The 14,958-nt window shown below is 38.3% G+C and overlaps 4 protein-coding genes across 5 annotated transcripts; all 4 read left to right on the plus strand.

Moving 5' to 3' along the window:
- Positions 1-2,790: 2,790 nt before the first annotated feature.
- LOC129379421 (transmembrane protein 272-like) lies at positions 2,791-3,744 on the plus strand. Its single transcript, XM_055060195.1, has 3 exons — positions 2,791-2,827; positions 2,895-3,083; positions 3,533-3,744. Exons 1-3 carry the CDS (start codon positions 2,791-2,793, stop codon positions 3,742-3,744), a joined length of 438 nt encoding a protein of 145 aa, XP_054916170.1.
- A 2,220-nt stretch (positions 3,745-5,964) lies between these two features.
- On the plus strand, positions 5,965-7,907 carry LOC129379484 (transmembrane protein 272-like). 2 transcript variants are annotated; one of them, XM_055060286.1, is made up of 5 exons: positions 5,965-6,127; positions 6,512-6,604; positions 7,042-7,092; positions 7,181-7,435; positions 7,537-7,907. In XM_055060286.1, the coding sequence occupies exons 1-5, from the start codon at positions 6,121-6,123 to the stop codon at positions 7,746-7,748; spliced, it is 618 nt and encodes a 205-aa protein (XP_054916261.1). In that variant the 5' UTR covers positions 5,965-6,120; the 3' UTR covers positions 7,749-7,907. The 2 variants fall into 2 exon arrangements, with proteins under 2 accessions (XP_054916261.1, XP_054916262.1); XM_055060287.1 differs by having other exon boundaries at positions 7,181-7,384.
- Positions 7,908-8,254: 347 nt separating this feature from the next.
- zgc:103586 lies at positions 8,255-10,293 on the plus strand. The gene is made up of 5 exons (XM_055060348.1): positions 8,255-8,360; positions 8,472-8,588; positions 8,940-9,051; positions 9,130-9,187; positions 9,774-10,293. The coding sequence occupies exons 1-5, from the start codon at positions 8,354-8,356 to the stop codon at positions 9,885-9,887; spliced, it is 408 nt and encodes a 135-aa protein (XP_054916323.1). The 5' UTR covers positions 8,255-8,353; the 3' UTR covers positions 9,888-10,293.
- Positions 10,294-10,703: 410 nt separating this feature from the next.
- fis1 (fission, mitochondrial 1) lies at positions 10,704-14,117 on the plus strand. The gene is made up of 5 exons (XM_055060349.1): positions 10,704-10,811; positions 11,229-11,361; positions 11,510-11,586; positions 13,302-13,407; positions 13,484-14,117. The coding sequence occupies exons 1-5, from the start codon at positions 10,767-10,769 to the stop codon at positions 13,585-13,587; spliced, it is 465 nt and encodes a 154-aa protein (XP_054916324.1). The 5' UTR covers positions 10,704-10,766; the 3' UTR covers positions 13,588-14,117.
- Positions 14,118-14,958: the final 841 nt, after the last annotated feature.

The following is a 14,958-nucleotide window of genomic DNA, read 5'->3' on the forward strand; positions in this document are numbered from 1 at the left end:
CAATAGGCCTTCGCAGCGCTTAGCTGCTCGGGCCTAATAAGAAACAGTAGGAAAACAATAGGCCTTCGCAGCGCTTAGCTGCTCGGGCCTAATAATAATAATAATAATAATAAACAGTAGGAAAACAATAGGCCTTCGCAGCGCTTAGCTGCTCGGGCCTAATAAGAAACAGTAGGAAAACAATAGGCCTTCGCAGCGCTTAGCTGCTCGGGCCTAATAAACAGTACAGAAACAATAGGCCTTCGCAGCGCTTAGCTGCTCGGGCCTAATAAACAGTACAGAAACAATAGGCCTTCGCAGCGCTTAGCTGCTCGGGCCTAAAAACAAGCTTTTCAATAAAGAAATGTAAAATATTTCCTTAATGAAGACTTTGGATGGATGCAAACATGTAGTCAGGAAAGCAACAAGGTGATCATTACTGATTTAAAACTTTAAAGGACTTTAAAGGAAGTTGTTAATTGTTGATCAGTGGTTCTGTTGATGTGCTGCTCTAGAAATCAGCTCTATAGTCTGCAGCCACTTATATGATCTTGTGCTATTTTTGCTCTTCAAAAAAGTCAAATCTTCAGCTCTTTTGGGCTATATCACATATTTATGGCTTTTATACCTTTTTAGGATATTAAACTTTTTCTAAATGATACATTTTCCAATAAACATACGTGGAGAATTCGATAGCTTTAGGCCATTTAATGTTTAAAAATTACTTTGTCAGACAAACCAAAATATTAAGTTTTGTGAAAATGTTGGCACTTTAGAGCCCAAAATGAAAATAACTCTTATAAATAACACAATTTCAAAATAACAAAATCAGAAAAAAGACAAAAAAAAAAAAAAATAATCCAAATCAATTTATTTCAATATCAAACTTATGAAACTTGTAACCAAAACTGCAGGCTTATGCCTGTCTGGAGATTTTTTTGGGGTGAAGACATTTTACTCAGGTAAGAACAAGAATCATAAAGTCACTCAAGTAAAAGTAAAAAAATAATACAGCGCAGTAGACATACTCTTTGCACATTTCCCCCCCAAAAGTTTCTGAAGTAAATGTAACTGGTTTCAACCCGACTGCTACTTTCGAAGTGAGAAGCAGTGGCTCCAGGTCCAGAGGAAGCTTTGGCCTCTTGTATCTCTGATATAGAACAGTAAAGCCAACCCCCATATAACTTTAGAAGCTAAGCTGGTCTCTCAATAAATCTCTATTTGCTAATCAGGATGTGTCTGATCTGTGTGAGGCATTTATTTATTCCCCGACCAAAGAAGGCAGTGCCTCCCTTTCCCCCATTGAGGACCATTGCCTTAGACTTGAAGTTGGTGCCAGTATCTACCAGAGACCCTCAATGTAACTAGTTATTATGTCTACAGAGATTTTGAACAGAATTGTCAGAGCTCAAAAGTCACTGAGAATCAATCTCTTATTACCGTAATGCCAGGATGGTGAACCAAACCAAACAGCTTTTTGTTAAGGCCTCAAAGCAGCGAGGTATAACAATACAGTCTATTTGTTTACTTCTTAACGGATGACGTCTGTTCAAATGTTAAACGTCTGTAAAGTTTTCAGTAAATTCTTTTACTTTTACTTTCGCTTTTTTTCCACTTTCATTGTTTGCCAGCCTATCGAAAGCGAAATAAAACCAAAAAACAAACAAACAAAAAAAAAACAGCTGGTGGAGGAAATCCCCATTTATTCTTAACAGCTTTTATGCGAATAACGTAAATCATCTGATCCGTCTGACTCAGAGGAAGGACGTGTTGTCGGAGCAAATGGCAGGTAAGGGAAATATTCAAACATATCGAACAGATATTTAGCCAGGAGGAATCCTGACAGAGGAACCATTCCTTCAGGACTGAGCATGGCCATAGTGGGGTGTTTGATGTGTAAATGTTTCTGAGATAAGGTAAAACTGAGATCTATAGAGAGAGTATTACCGTAGTTTCTGCATTGTTGTGCTGTTTATCGTGTTTCACTTTATTCTGTGTCAGAATGTTGCATTATACTCAAGTACCTGGAAGAAAAATGCAAGTCATGCTATTTAATAAAATCAGGACCCCCTTACAACTGTAAATACGTCCATCCTTAGCGCCATCTAGAGGCCATCCGGTGACAGTAACTGTTGGAACCGCGTGGAGGCTTCAGCTGGTCCGTCCACCACCAACACCTCCAAGACTGTCAGGTGAGCAGAGCATCACAATTTATGAGCCAAGGCTTCATAGACTGTATATATATTCCTATATACATACGTATTTATATATATATAGGAATTCATAAACCCCTTTATGAATTCTGCTTTCATAAGGGGGATTTTTTGGAAACAATTTTCCATTTCTAGTAACCTCCAGTAACCTCTGCATACTCAAAACAATCTGACTATGAACACAAATGAAGCTGCTTTCACTTCACGGAAGGGAGTGCATCCGAAAAAGGTTGAAAATTAGTTTTATTTGACCAAGAAGCCTGTTTAAAAGGCAATTTAACTCAGTTGAAAAACAAGAATGATGTTCACACTCAGAAATGGCACGTTTAAAGTCATTTCTACCTTCCTCGATCTGTGTTTGCATTACTGCCATCAAACTATCCATAGTGACCAGCTTTTTGCATTTCTTGCTGGTATTTTGACAACTCCAAATACGCAAATATTATTCCAGTTCAACAGAAATACCTTATCCAAATTTTTAGATTGCTTGTTCCCATACTTATTTTTCCATTATTTCTGTTATTAACACTATCGTTATAGTTTTATTTCCAACTAAGTGGAAATTAATGTTCTGCCTCTTACAGTTACAGCTGCAGTGATGCAGGTCGTCTTCACCGTGACTCGAGTGACCATCGGTTGGTAAACTCCTTCAGCAGCGTTCAATCTTGACAGTCACTTTCTGAACTCACCATCTGCCCACAGGTCTTGTGTATTTCCAGGACTGTCCTCAGCAGCCGAACATCCCTAAATATCTTTTGGGGATAGCTCTGTTCCCCCTGCTGGCTGCACTTATGACGAAAGATGCTGCCCGACCACAAGAGCATCCCAGTTGCCTCAAGGCCTCTTTGCAGTGCTTCCTGTGCCTGTTCATGTTTGTTTGGCTCATATTAGGTACTGAGAAAAACCATAGAAATGTTTCTTAAACACTTTAGAGTTTGTTTTGCTCTGGGCTGTCATGACACGTTGAGGTCTGGTTGAATGTGGAGTTCCTCAGGGAGCCATATCACCTCCGTCCTGTTCTTATATCGCATGTTGCCCCTTGGAGTCGTTCTGTAGTGAACATCAGATTTAATTTTATGTCTGTACAAATGGCATGCAAATACATCTGGGATTAAAAATGAGTTCTGAAATAAACAAATCAAATTTGTAGTACTTGCTCACTGTGTAGAACATGATCCATCTAATACTATTTGTTTTCTACTTTTGTTTTTGGGGGTTTGGTTTTTTTTTTACTATTCTGGTCCACCTTGTCTGATTTACAAAGGTGTTGTGTGGATTCAATAAACCTGACATGTTACTGGATCTAACGTTCTGGTTTTGTTTCATGTACCCACCTCCAGGTGCCGTGTGGGTTTTCGCCGTCTACCAGCCAAACTACGACCCCTCCGCCGCTGATGGCCTGTACTGTAACAAAACGCTGTACACGTTTGCTTTCTGGAACGCCGTACTGGAGACTTTTGGGTTTGTCGTCATCCTGGCTAAACTCTGCAAAGGACTGGTGTGTTATGTGAACTTGAGTCCAGTGGACGCAGATTTTTACAGGAATGTCTGAGGTTCTGTTAGACCACCTGCAAAGAAACTGGAAAATGTCATTGATATATATATATATATAAAGAAAGAAAGAGTCTAAAATATGCTTAAGTAAAAATGGTTGTATTCAACATCTCAATAAAACTGCAGGCTCAGAGAACATTGTTTTGGTTTTACTTTCTATTTTAATGCCGTCTAAGGTGTTGAAGATACCTCTTCTTTTTATTCGCAAACTGGCTCGTCAAGCTACAAAAATGTTCTTGCTTTTAGTCTTTTGTGATGATCATATCCATCCATCCATCCATCCATCCATCCATCCATCCATCCATCCATCCATCCATCCATCCATCCATCCATCCATCCATCCATCCATCCATCCATCCATCCATCCATCCATCCATCCATCCATCCATCCATCCATCCATCCATCTCTGTCTTGCAACTGATACAATAAGTGATAATTCGTGTTATTACACGAGGCACACTATCCTCTATTAAAATGTTAAGTCATATTCAATATTTTGAATTATTTTAATATTAAATGTTTTCTTCCAAATCATGGCCCTGTTAACTCAAAATCTGTGTGAAATTTTTCTACTGTACAGATGGAGCACACTCATCTTTGTTACATTTGGCCCCTTCTTTATTTTTTAACTAATTTTATATTTTAAAAATATTTTTTTAAAATGTTCATAGAACATGTTACCTCGGATGATCATCACATTTGTTACCTGTAATGTTCAATTGCATAAAATTCTAGGATCTATTTCACTACGTATTCACTTCTTACCTGAAATATGTTAAATTCTGTACAACAAATATTCACTTAAAGTGTGATCTATTTTATAACATTTACCTTTATGTTTTTTACTCTCAAATGTTTAATTGCACATTCAATATTTAAAGTTGGACTCTTGTTTACATTAAATGTTTACTACAAAATGTCTGATTAAATAATTGTTTACTTTAATCACATGAAATGCTAATTTAAAAATATAATCTTTCATTACATATATGTTTATTACCTGAAATATTTTAGATATCAAATTTTTACCTAAAATATGATTAATTTCATCACCTGTTTACCTGCAACTTGAAATGCTTGACTCAAACGTTTCATGAATGTTTACCATATTAAATTATGAAATGAGAGAAAACACACACTTCCACATATTTCAACACAAAATTGTTCGTATTCCTCTTCAGAGTGTGCAGCCTTGCTGAGCTCCTCTGCTGGGGTTTCCTCCTCGGCCTCTTGCTCCTCCTCTGTGTTTTATAATGAAAACACAGTCTCTGTAACTTGCTCCCCCACTTGTTGATCCAACATGGTCTTGCTGCATCGCATCTTTAATTGACGCATGTCGGTTCGATGTTGTGGCGTTTACCTCGCAGTGACCCAGATTCAGCGCTGGAACCTAGTCTGGATTGAGCTAATCCATTTCATACGTCGATTTAGACGTATGAAATGGATTTACATATCGAAACACACATCAGTATTAGTACTGTGAATTTGATGACACCAGTAAAATAGTTTACTTCACAATATTGGAATAAACTCGATGTCCACTGACAAAACTTGGACTATGCTGCATAAAAAATATAAGCCTGGCCTAAACAAGGTAGATCCACTTAAATGAACTCAGCATAACTGAACATGAGTAATCCTGACAAAATCATAGCAAAACATTATGACACAACACCTTCAAAGTGAATTTAGCCATTAACAATGCGTGGAGCAAACTTGTAGATGTCTTGGGATGTTGGACAATGTAATATCAGGACGTCTCACCCAGGACATTCGTCTCCTAGCTTCTGATCCAGATCCGACTCTTTGAATGTTCTTACTACAAATGTGTCTAAATCTAATATAGGCCCTTGTTTCAGTAAAGATTAATGCTGTATGCTTTGCTCAGGTAAAGTGACTCAAATCACTTTAGCAATCAGTTCAAACATGTGGGAGTGTTTCTGGAGACACATATACTAGTTTTCAGAGTATATGTGCCATAAAATATCAAGTAAAACTAAATATTTGTCTACATTCATTTCATGTGGACTATAAAGTTTTAGGTCTGTATGTTTTGTGGAGGAAAATTGTTTTACTAAAAGTGTAAATGAGCTTCCGTACGGTAGCTATTGGCTTTTTAGGAAAGACATCTGAGTAAATATTCAACCTCTCAATAAAACTGCAGGCTCAGAGAGCATTGTTTTGGTTTTACTTTCTATTTTAATGCCGTCTAAGGTGTTGAAGATACCTCTTCTTTTTATTCCCAAACTGGCTCGTCAAGCTACACTAAACAAACACAAGCAGCTCATCGAAGAATTCCCCTTTGGTACTTGACGGGAATCAAGTACCAACTTAAACTTTCTGATTTGGAGAAAGGAAGTCCTCTCCATGTAAATGGCAGGTAAGTGGATCATTTTACAGTTTCGTAAAAATATGTCGTAATGTGAGGCCGGGCAGAAGAAATGCATCTGTAATGGGAGTGGTATTTGGTACAAGCATAGATTAGTAATGTTGTAGTTGTTAGCTTGTACTGTTAAAAATGACACAAGATAGAAATCCAACAATGAACATGTTTGCATAGCTGTCCTGTGCCTAAATGTCAATTATTTTTACACTGGATTCCCACCCAGTTACTAGAATCACTAGAATTGAGTAGCATAGAAAAAAAGCTTAGCTTCACGCTTTATTTATTTGGGTAGAGACAGTGTTCTCTGTACACTTTTTTGATCATTTTTAATTCAACTGAACATTAGTACGAAAAAAAAAACCAACACCTGTTGTTTAGCTCCATCTGCAGGCCGTCCAGTGACAGTGACCGTTGGATCCGTTTGGAAGCTTCAGTTGAACCCGTCACCGCCAACACCCATCAGCCTGACAGGTGATCAATAATCAATTATCAATCCAACCTCCCCAGGGTAGTTCACTACAGCAGCTGCACATTTACACGTCTCTTTTTAAAACAGTAAGCTTGTGACACTGTGTAGTTTCTGTATCCATCAATCAATGTTCAGAGGATACTCATCAATGCAGAGTCCCGGTGGGTGGGGCGCTCCAGTGAACCACCGGGTCTCCAGTGGGTAGTAGATGGTTGTACCTCAGACAGGCGGCCAGTCTGTCATTTGATCTCCACAAAAATCCAAACCTTAAAACTATCATTAACAGAGAAAACCCATCTGCTGACTTAAGTTACACTACTGTCAATATCAACACACTGAACTCATAAACTCTTTTAGTCACAACGTCTTAAGTAGAGCTTATATGGGTGCGTCCTTTCCACAGCTAACTGTGAACCATTCCTTTTTTTGATGATTGCAGTCGGAGCTGTAATCACCTGGACTTGCCTCACTGTGGCTCGAGTGACCTTTGGTTGGTAAACTCCTTTTTTTCTTTTTCCAGCAACATTTTGTCTTGCTGTCTTTGAACAATACATCCTGAACTCGCCATCTGTCGACAGGCGTTGTGTATTTCAGAGACTGCCCTCAGCAGCCGAACATTCCCAACTATCTGCTGGGGTTGGCTTTGATTCCCCTGCTCATGATTCCCTTTGTGACTCTGCCCTGTGAGAGCTACGCCGCTCAGCCAAGAGAACCTCCCAGGGGTTTCAGAGCGTGCGTGCAGGGTGTTATTGGCCTGTTTATCTTCGTGTGGTCTCTGTTAGGTGAGGAGGGAAGAATTGGTGAAAATCCTACCAAATATTGGATCCAAGCAGGTCTTTGTGATTGTGTTGTTGTTCCTCTTAATTACACTGTGCAGGTTTATTTATGAATGAACAAAAAAACTGTCAGTGTTTGTCTCCTGTGTGCTCTCTAGGTGATGTGTGGGTTTTCTCGGTCTATCAACCAAACTACGACCCCTCTGCTGCTGACGGCCTTTACTGTAATAAAACCCTGTACACGTTTGCCTTCTGGAACGCCGTATTTGAGACGTTTGGATTTGGAGTCCTCCTGGCCAAGTTCTGCAAAGGAATGCTGTGCTATGTGCATCTGAGTCCAGTAGACAGAGATTTTTACAGGAATGTCTGAAGTATTGAAAGTATAGTGTACGGTTTTATTTATGTAAAAAAAATAAAATAAAAAGAATCTGGTGACATCGTGTTTTGTATCTGAGAAACTAACATATTTTATCAGCTCTTGATTGTCTATTCAGTAATATAAACATGAATAAAACAAGGTTTTAATGAACTAAGAGGGTGACAAGTACTTGGTGAGAACAAAAGTAGATTACATCGATTTCCAAATAAGTTTGCCAACATGGATAAATGTCACAAATATACACACTGAACACAAATAAAACTGCAAATGTGAGGCTCCCAAATTGGATTTCACAAAGAGTCCGTGGGAGGATTTGATTGTTCCATTGCCAGTCAAAGATGTTTCTACTGAAAAACGTTTCCCGAGGGTAGAACCACCGCTACTGCTTTGGGAACGAGTCCCCCATCTGATCCTATCAGAAACATGCGCTGATCAGCCAATCAGGTGGAAGGCAGCGCAGCCGTGCACATGAAAACCAGCTCAGGTCAGCAACCCAGAAAAAAAAATCTCTAAAACATTAACAGTTCATTCGTCCGTCACGTGGTAGTTCAGTCCAGAACAGTCCATCTAACAAAGTGAGAGACCAATCTGCCACTATGACAGGTACGTCCATCGAGTCTCACCTCTTTAAAAAAAACTTTCTGATTGGCCACGTGGCTCTCTTTAGGTGCAGTATTTGTTTCGTTAAAGGTTAATTCCGTATTTTCCGCTCAGAGAAAGTGACAGAGCTGGTCTCAAAGTGCCTGCAGGCCCGGGACCTGGCTTACTGTCCCTACAGCCGCTTCCCTGTCGGTGCTGCCCTCTTAACAGCAGATGGCGCCATTGTCACAGGTAAGAAGCAAACAGGTGACTCCAGCGGAAAATCGCGCGAATGTAGTGTTCAACCGGCTCTTATGTGGTTATAATAAATTAAATTAAATGAATCACTTGGGCAACAAGAGAGTGGTAAAGTTTGACTGGTGGGGAAAAATTGGCAGATTTGCATTTATACACTAAAAGAAAACTGTTTTTTTCATTATATAAATACAGAAATAACTTTCAGCTTATTTGTACAAATCAGTTCAAATAAACTTAAACTCCAACTGCAGTTTAGTTTATAAAAATCAAACTGGCTCAGGGTAGGTGGGTAGAAATTATGCAGCACTTTAAATAAAACAGCTCTACATGTTTTGTTGTTCCCAGGTTGTAACGTGGAGAACGCCTCCTACGGTCTGACCGTGTGTGCCGAGAGGACGGCCGTCCAGAGGGCTGTAGCTGAGGGACATAGGCGGTTCACCGCCATCGCTGTAACATGGTGAGACACTCAGAACTTCATGCCGGTCAAAATTCAAACAATTGACTCGGTCATTGATTCGTCTGTCTTTCCACCCAGTGATATCAAAGACCGTTTTGTTGGACCGTGTGGAGCATGCAGACAGGTTCTCATGGAGGTGAGGTCATCCTGAGAGCTGTTCTGTGTTTTCATATGTTCTACACAGTTTAAATATCTGCTTGATAGTAGAAGGTGCTTAGAAAAGTTCAATTATTCAAAGGGTCGTGGAGATGATTTGTGAGACAGAATTCACTGGAAATGAGGAAAAAATGTCTCCTTGTTTCGTAAAAGATGCTTATTTTTATTTTTTGTTTGTTTGTTTTATCGTTTCTGGTATTTTTTCCACTAAAATAAAAGATACATTTTTCTTTTCTACTCATCTTTGTGTGGATAAAATAATTTTGGGATGACCTGAACTTCATCAGTGACCCAAAAGTTACGCATTTTTTTGTATTCTGACTCTCATATGTAACGTTGACAATATAGCCGCATGTAATGCTTAACTTATTAGACTTGAAGACGTTTCAGATCAAATAGTGAAACTTCAGAGGGAGTTTGATGTGTCAGAGCACCAGAGGACAATCTGTTCTGATAAGATTCGGGAAATAGTTCCTGAGTCAGTCAGAAATTAAATCGCCCTGTTAATAACGGTGATATCAGTTCTTCTTACGTTGCTGTTTCTCTCCTGTTCTTCCTCCCCACAGTTTGGATCGAACTGGACTGTGTATTTGACGAAGCCGGATGGAACTTACAAAGAAACCGAGCTTCGTGAACTGCTGCCTTTAGCATTTTCCCCTGAACACCTTGCAAAGAACTGAAAATGCTTCCACTGCACCTCTGGATGGCCTTAGGCTCGCTGATTTTATTCTGACTAACCTAGAAAAAACAGTAAATATGAAAGCCTGCTGTAGACCTACTATAAACATGTAACCATGCAGTTGATGTAAGTCTATTGTAGTAAAAACAAAAGAAAAGAAAAAACAACTCTATATCAAATTAGAAGAAAGAAATCAGCAATATCATATAAAATTAATATCAAATATTAACATTATATAATATGCATAACAATGATAATAATAATGTAGAATAACTTAAACAGTGATAAGAACAACAATAATTTGTTAGTAGCTTAACGTACAATAAAAAATTATTATTACTCTATGATTGTTGTTGATGTTGTTATTGTTGTTGTGGTAGTCTCATTAAACGGCTATCTTCTTTTGCTCTTCATTTTGTTTCCATCAGCAGGACAAACATATTTGTCTGTCAGAGGCATAATAAGGAGCAGGAAAGAAATTGTCCTCATCGAATAACAAATTACAAAGATGAACTTACATTAAGTAACTTGAACCAAAATGTTTTTTATTGCCATTTTTGTCGTCAAACCCTTTCATTGTGGTGACCATTTCTAAGAAGCCCCTCTGGTGGCACAGAAGAAGAATAAAATAAATAATGGGTACGACTTAATAACTCGTTTCAACGACTTAGTTAATATGTGGCCACGATTTATTTTATTTTTTTTCATTCATTCATTCATTCATCTATCTCTCACCTCGTGAATGTGACATTTATGTAGAAAGAGTTGGGAGCTGAACGAAGTAGGGAAGAAAGTTCTACGGGGCGAAAACGAAAACATTACGTCAGCGTTGTTGTGTCACGTGATTGCACGTGGGCGTGTCGTCGCTGTTTCCGGAAACATGGAGGCTGTTCTGAGTGATGTTGTCGCTCCTGAGGACCTCAAAGTAAGTTTTACATTATTAACCCTCTTACCTCGTCACACAGCGAACGGAGAGGCCAATTAGTAACCGGCACAGATGTCCTCTTGCCTTCACTTGTCTCGGTAAAAGCGGACATTGTGGGAAAACAGCCCACGTCGACACGTCTGTCGCGTCACGTAGCATGCTAATGCTAATGTCCAACGTTGTGGGTTGACGCTAATAATCTAACTCACGTTAATAACCTGCACCCGGTGCCAACAGTAGTTTTCATTTATATGTGGTCACGTGAAAATTTCATTGATGTAAATGTTTCACAACAGACGCTAAAAGTCGATGCTTTTTACTGACATGTTGAGTGAAACAGAGCGGCTCCTGTTAGATGGATTTGGCATTTTAAGCTCTTTTCGTGAAAACTAATTTGTGTTTTTTTTTGTGCTCCAGAAATTTGAGAAGAAATACCACAACGAGCAGCTCAAGGGATCCGTTTCCAAGGAAACCAAGTTTGAGTATGCTTGGTGTTTAATCAGGAGTAAATACACGGATGATATTAAGAAGGGAGTGTTGCTCCTAGAGGGTAAATAAGTGTTCATTATTTCAATTATTCATGTTATTTTCCTTTGTTTCTTTTAAGCAAACCTGTAGGAAATCAGTCACATTCTTTCTGTGGACCGCTTTAGCACACATGTATGTTTTTTTGTTGTTGTTTTTTTTTTGTCTTGCAGAACTTGTTCACAAGTCGTCAAAGGACGACTCACGGGACTTTCTCTTCTACCTTGCAGTGGCCAACTACAGGCTCAAAGTCAGTCATCTTTCCAAATACGATACGAATCTTGTGTTTTCTTTCAGAACGTGCTCAAAATACTCTCTTCTGTGTGAATGGTCTGAGCTTAACAGGTGTGGTTTCTCCTACCCTCACCTCACTATTTATGAACAGGCTTACTTCTGTTTAGATATATGCAATATCACCATCGCATATTGGGTCATTTCTCTTAGTATTTCAATATTTAATGAACACGTTGGTTTTTTTTAATCGTATGTCGCTGTTAGTGGACTTTGTATTCTCTTTCTATTGCCTGTCGTTCAAACCAAAACAACTCTGAATGACAACATGTAATTTACTGAAGTCATAAATCCACACTTTCTTGTAGCCAAATGTTTGTAAATTATAGAAAATGGATTAGCTAATTTAAGTCACCGATTACAAAATTGTCAAACTGGAAACCACACACTTGGCAGGCATAAAGTAGATTAAAAATGCAAAGTATGAATAAGGTGAAAAAGTAAAGAGAAGCAAGAAAAAGAGAAATGTTTGAATGTTTAATGAATGACTTCATTACCCATAACTCTTAGTCTCTTCCCTTGATACAAACGCAGACGTGTAACTGAGTCACTTCCAGAACAATAAGGCCGTGTCTGCTGATTCAAGCATTGTTACCGGTGATGCAACTAGATGTCACTGTGAGTCTGGAAAGTTAATACTTTGAGATTTTCTTGTGGCATCAGTACATTTAAAATTAAACTATTTTTATATGTATATTTAACCATTATATTTTCACTTTTCCTATTGATTGTTTCAGATTCAGTCACAGATCCATTCTTTTTTGTGTGACTGAGATGAAACGTTACTTCAATTCAAAAATTTTTTTCTTTTCCAGCTGATGATAACCCTTAAGAATTTTGACTTTTGCAATTTCAAATATTTTCACAAATTATTGTAGACTTTCTGTTATGTCTAATTTTCTCAACTTGTATTCCTCACTCATGTTTGGTTAAATTTCTAAACCAAATTTCAGAGGTTTCACCTCAGTTTTGAAGGCGTCAAGGAACGTCTGGTGCAACATTTTATCATTTTGTCATTTCAGTGCCTTCATATCAGTCTGCTTTCTCCATCCTGCAGTCTGTTTAGATGTGTGTCTGAAATCACTGTCCATATTTGAATTTGAGTTTCATCCATCTGGTTGCTGAATTGAAGTAAAATTGGAACAATTCTGAGATGGTCTTAATTTATTTTATCCACTCTGTAAAATGCACAGTGGCTACAAAACATATCCTGAGCATGATGCTGCCTCTCCCTGACTGTAGGTCCAGTGAAGTGCTCACATTCGGTCAAATGTGTGCACGTTCTCCTCTTGTCTTTAGCAATATACATATTAGAGTTTTGGGGAAGATCAGCTGTGGTTTTGTTGAGAAAAGAGGAAAATGTGCAGAGAAAATAATGAGATTGTTTGGTTTTTCAGACAGCTTGTTCTCAGAGTATCTAATATCTGTTTGTGGGGGGGTACCTCACCTGCATTCTGGTACGGCAGTGTGCCTGTCTCTGCTCTGTCCTCTGAAGATAACTAATCAGGGCTTTATGGTCTGCAGGTCAGAATGATCTCTCTCTCTCTGCTTTTAAGCTGTAATCTCTCCAACTATGTGCCTCGTTCACCTCACGTCTGATATACAGCTACTTTGATCGTGGTAGATTTGATTTGTTTTCATAATTTTAGGTGACTTCTCTGTTCTCCCGCCCAGGAATATGAAAAGGCCTTGAAGTACATCCGGACTCTGCTGAGGAACGAGCCAGGGAACAAGCAGGCTCTGGAGCTGGAGAAGCTCATCGACAAGGCTTTGAAGAAAGGTAAGCGCGCAGAGAAACAACGTTCTGAAAACGCTTTCATGAATCCACACTCTCACGCCCGCTTGTCGTTGTCCAGACGGCTTGGTCGGCATGGCGATAGTCGGCGGAATCGGACTGGGCGTGGCCGGCTTGGCGGGTCTGATCGGCTTGGCGGTATCGAAGGGAGCAGCGAAATCCTAACCTGGATGAGAAATGTGTTCTGGACTCGTGCGCTGACCTCCATTGAGAAAAAACAAAACAATAACCAAGTGCTAAAAAGAGGTTGGTTTGAAGTTGAATTTGTGCTGCGACACATTTACAGCACACGATGGTTGGAAAAAAAAAAAGTTTCATACTTTAACAAGGTTGAAAATTACATTTTCTTCTGTTCACATATTAAAGCATGTCAGTTTCTAGCTACTTTCCTTACTTTAATTGAAAGAGTTGCCATTTGCTTTCTGTATGTACTTCTAAGACTGTACAGGCTTGTTTCATTGTTTATGGATAAAGGAAAGTGTTACTGTTGCTGCGTAACATGAAGAGAGACTAGCTTAATGTCTGCAGAGAAGTCCAGCTGAAAGCAGCGAACATTTAATTCAGACATGCTCTTTTTTTGTTTGTTGAGAATAAGAACTTATAGAATTTACACATTTACTCGTGTTAAAAGCTTTCTTGACATTTACTATATTTAATTATTTTACATCTTGGTAAATAAAATGACTACAACAATATTTATGTCACTGTTTTTTGTTGGGTTTTTTTTTTTACTGCAAATTATAAAGACTGATAAATTGAGTTTTAAGACTTGGGGCGACAAAATATTGGTGAAATGGTGAAATTGAACCTTTTTATTGAAATCATCAGTATTTCTTTTTTTTGTGATATTGTAACTGCAGGCTGATTGTGTTTTGGCTTTTATAACAAAGCAGAGCAGCAAAGAACCCTGACAGATGTTCAATCTATTCCTGTGTTAAAGATTTACTTGTTTCAATCTCCATTATGTAAAAATCACAATAATAAAAAAAACTGTTCTCCAGTGTTTCAACATTTAAGCAACAATTGAAGAAAATGCAATTATAAGAACATTTCAAGTTTAGTTGGGTTAAGATTAAAATCTAGATGCTGAATTAACCAAACTATAGTAAATATTCCTTCAAATAATTTAAATATTCTTTAGTGACTGCTGACCAGAGTCAAGGTTTATGGAAACATTATTGTGTCAAAACTTCTTTCAAATATATATATATATATATATATATTTTCAAATAGTTTGTGCTGGTCGAGTCATAATTCACAACAAGCAAAAGTTTCTTACTTTTGATATGTTACATAAAACAACCCGTGTGGAAGAGCAGTAACTTCAACATTTCTGCATGCTCCTAATTTGTACAGCGCCCTCTACAGTTATTGGCACATTATTGCACCACAAATCTGAAGTGTGAAGATTGATCAGCAAAGCTGCTGAAAATTGAAACAAAAATGTTTTCAAAACAGCTCATGAGATTTAATAAAGACATAATGGTTGAGCTGCAGAACCAAATTCGTCAGATCACACTGCGTTAAATAAATTAA

The sequence above is a fragment of the Poeciliopsis prolifica genome, unplaced genomic scaffold, assembly GCF_027474105.1.
Source record: "Poeciliopsis prolifica strain line A6 unplaced genomic scaffold, Auburn_PproV2 SCAFFOLD058, whole genome shotgun sequence".
NCBI classification, from domain to species: domain Eukaryota; kingdom Metazoa; phylum Chordata; class Actinopteri; order Cyprinodontiformes; family Poeciliidae; genus Poeciliopsis; species Poeciliopsis prolifica.

Excerpts from the sequence above, each read along its gene's own strand:
- fis1 (XM_055060349.1), top strand. The coding sequence starts at position 10,767 with ATGGAGGCTGTTCTGAGTGATGTTGTCGCTCCTGAGGACCTCAAA. Across the intron at positions 10,812-11,228 it reads TCGCTCCTGAGGACCTCAAA|AAATTTGAGAAGAAATACCA; the intron begins GTAAGTTTTACA and ends TTTGTGCTCCAG. Across the intron at positions 11,587-13,301 it reads TGGCCAACTACAGGCTCAAA|GAATATGAAAAGGCCTTGAA; the intron begins GTCAGTCATCTT and ends TCTCCCGCCCAG.
- zgc:103586 (XM_055060348.1), top strand. Across the intron at positions 9,052-9,129 it reads ACCGCCATCGCTGTAACATG|TGATATCAAAGACCGTTTTG; the intron begins GTGAGACACTCA and ends CTTTCCACCCAG. Across the intron at positions 9,188-9,773 it reads GCAGACAGGTTCTCATGGAG|TTTGGATCGAACTGGACTGT; the intron begins GTGAGGTCATCC and ends TCCTCCCCACAG.
- LOC129379421 (XM_055060195.1), top strand. The coding sequence starts at position 2,791 with ATGCAGGTCGTCTTCACCGTGACTCGAGTGACCATCG. Across the intron at positions 2,828-2,894 it reads CGTGACTCGAGTGACCATCG|GTCTTGTGTATTTCCAGGAC; the intron begins GTTGGTAAACTC and ends ATCTGCCCACAG. Across the intron at positions 3,084-3,532 it reads GTTTGTTTGGCTCATATTAG|GTGCCGTGTGGGTTTTCGCC; the intron begins GTACTGAGAAAA and ends ACCCACCTCCAG.
- LOC129379484 (XM_055060286.1), top strand. Across the intron at positions 6,605-7,041 it reads AACACCCATCAGCCTGACAG|TCGGAGCTGTAATCACCTGG; the intron begins GTGATCAATAAT and ends TGATGATTGCAG. Across the intron at positions 7,436-7,536 it reads CAAATATTGGATCCAAGCAG|GTGATGTGTGGGTTTTCTCG; the intron begins GTCTTTGTGATT and ends TGTGCTCTCTAG.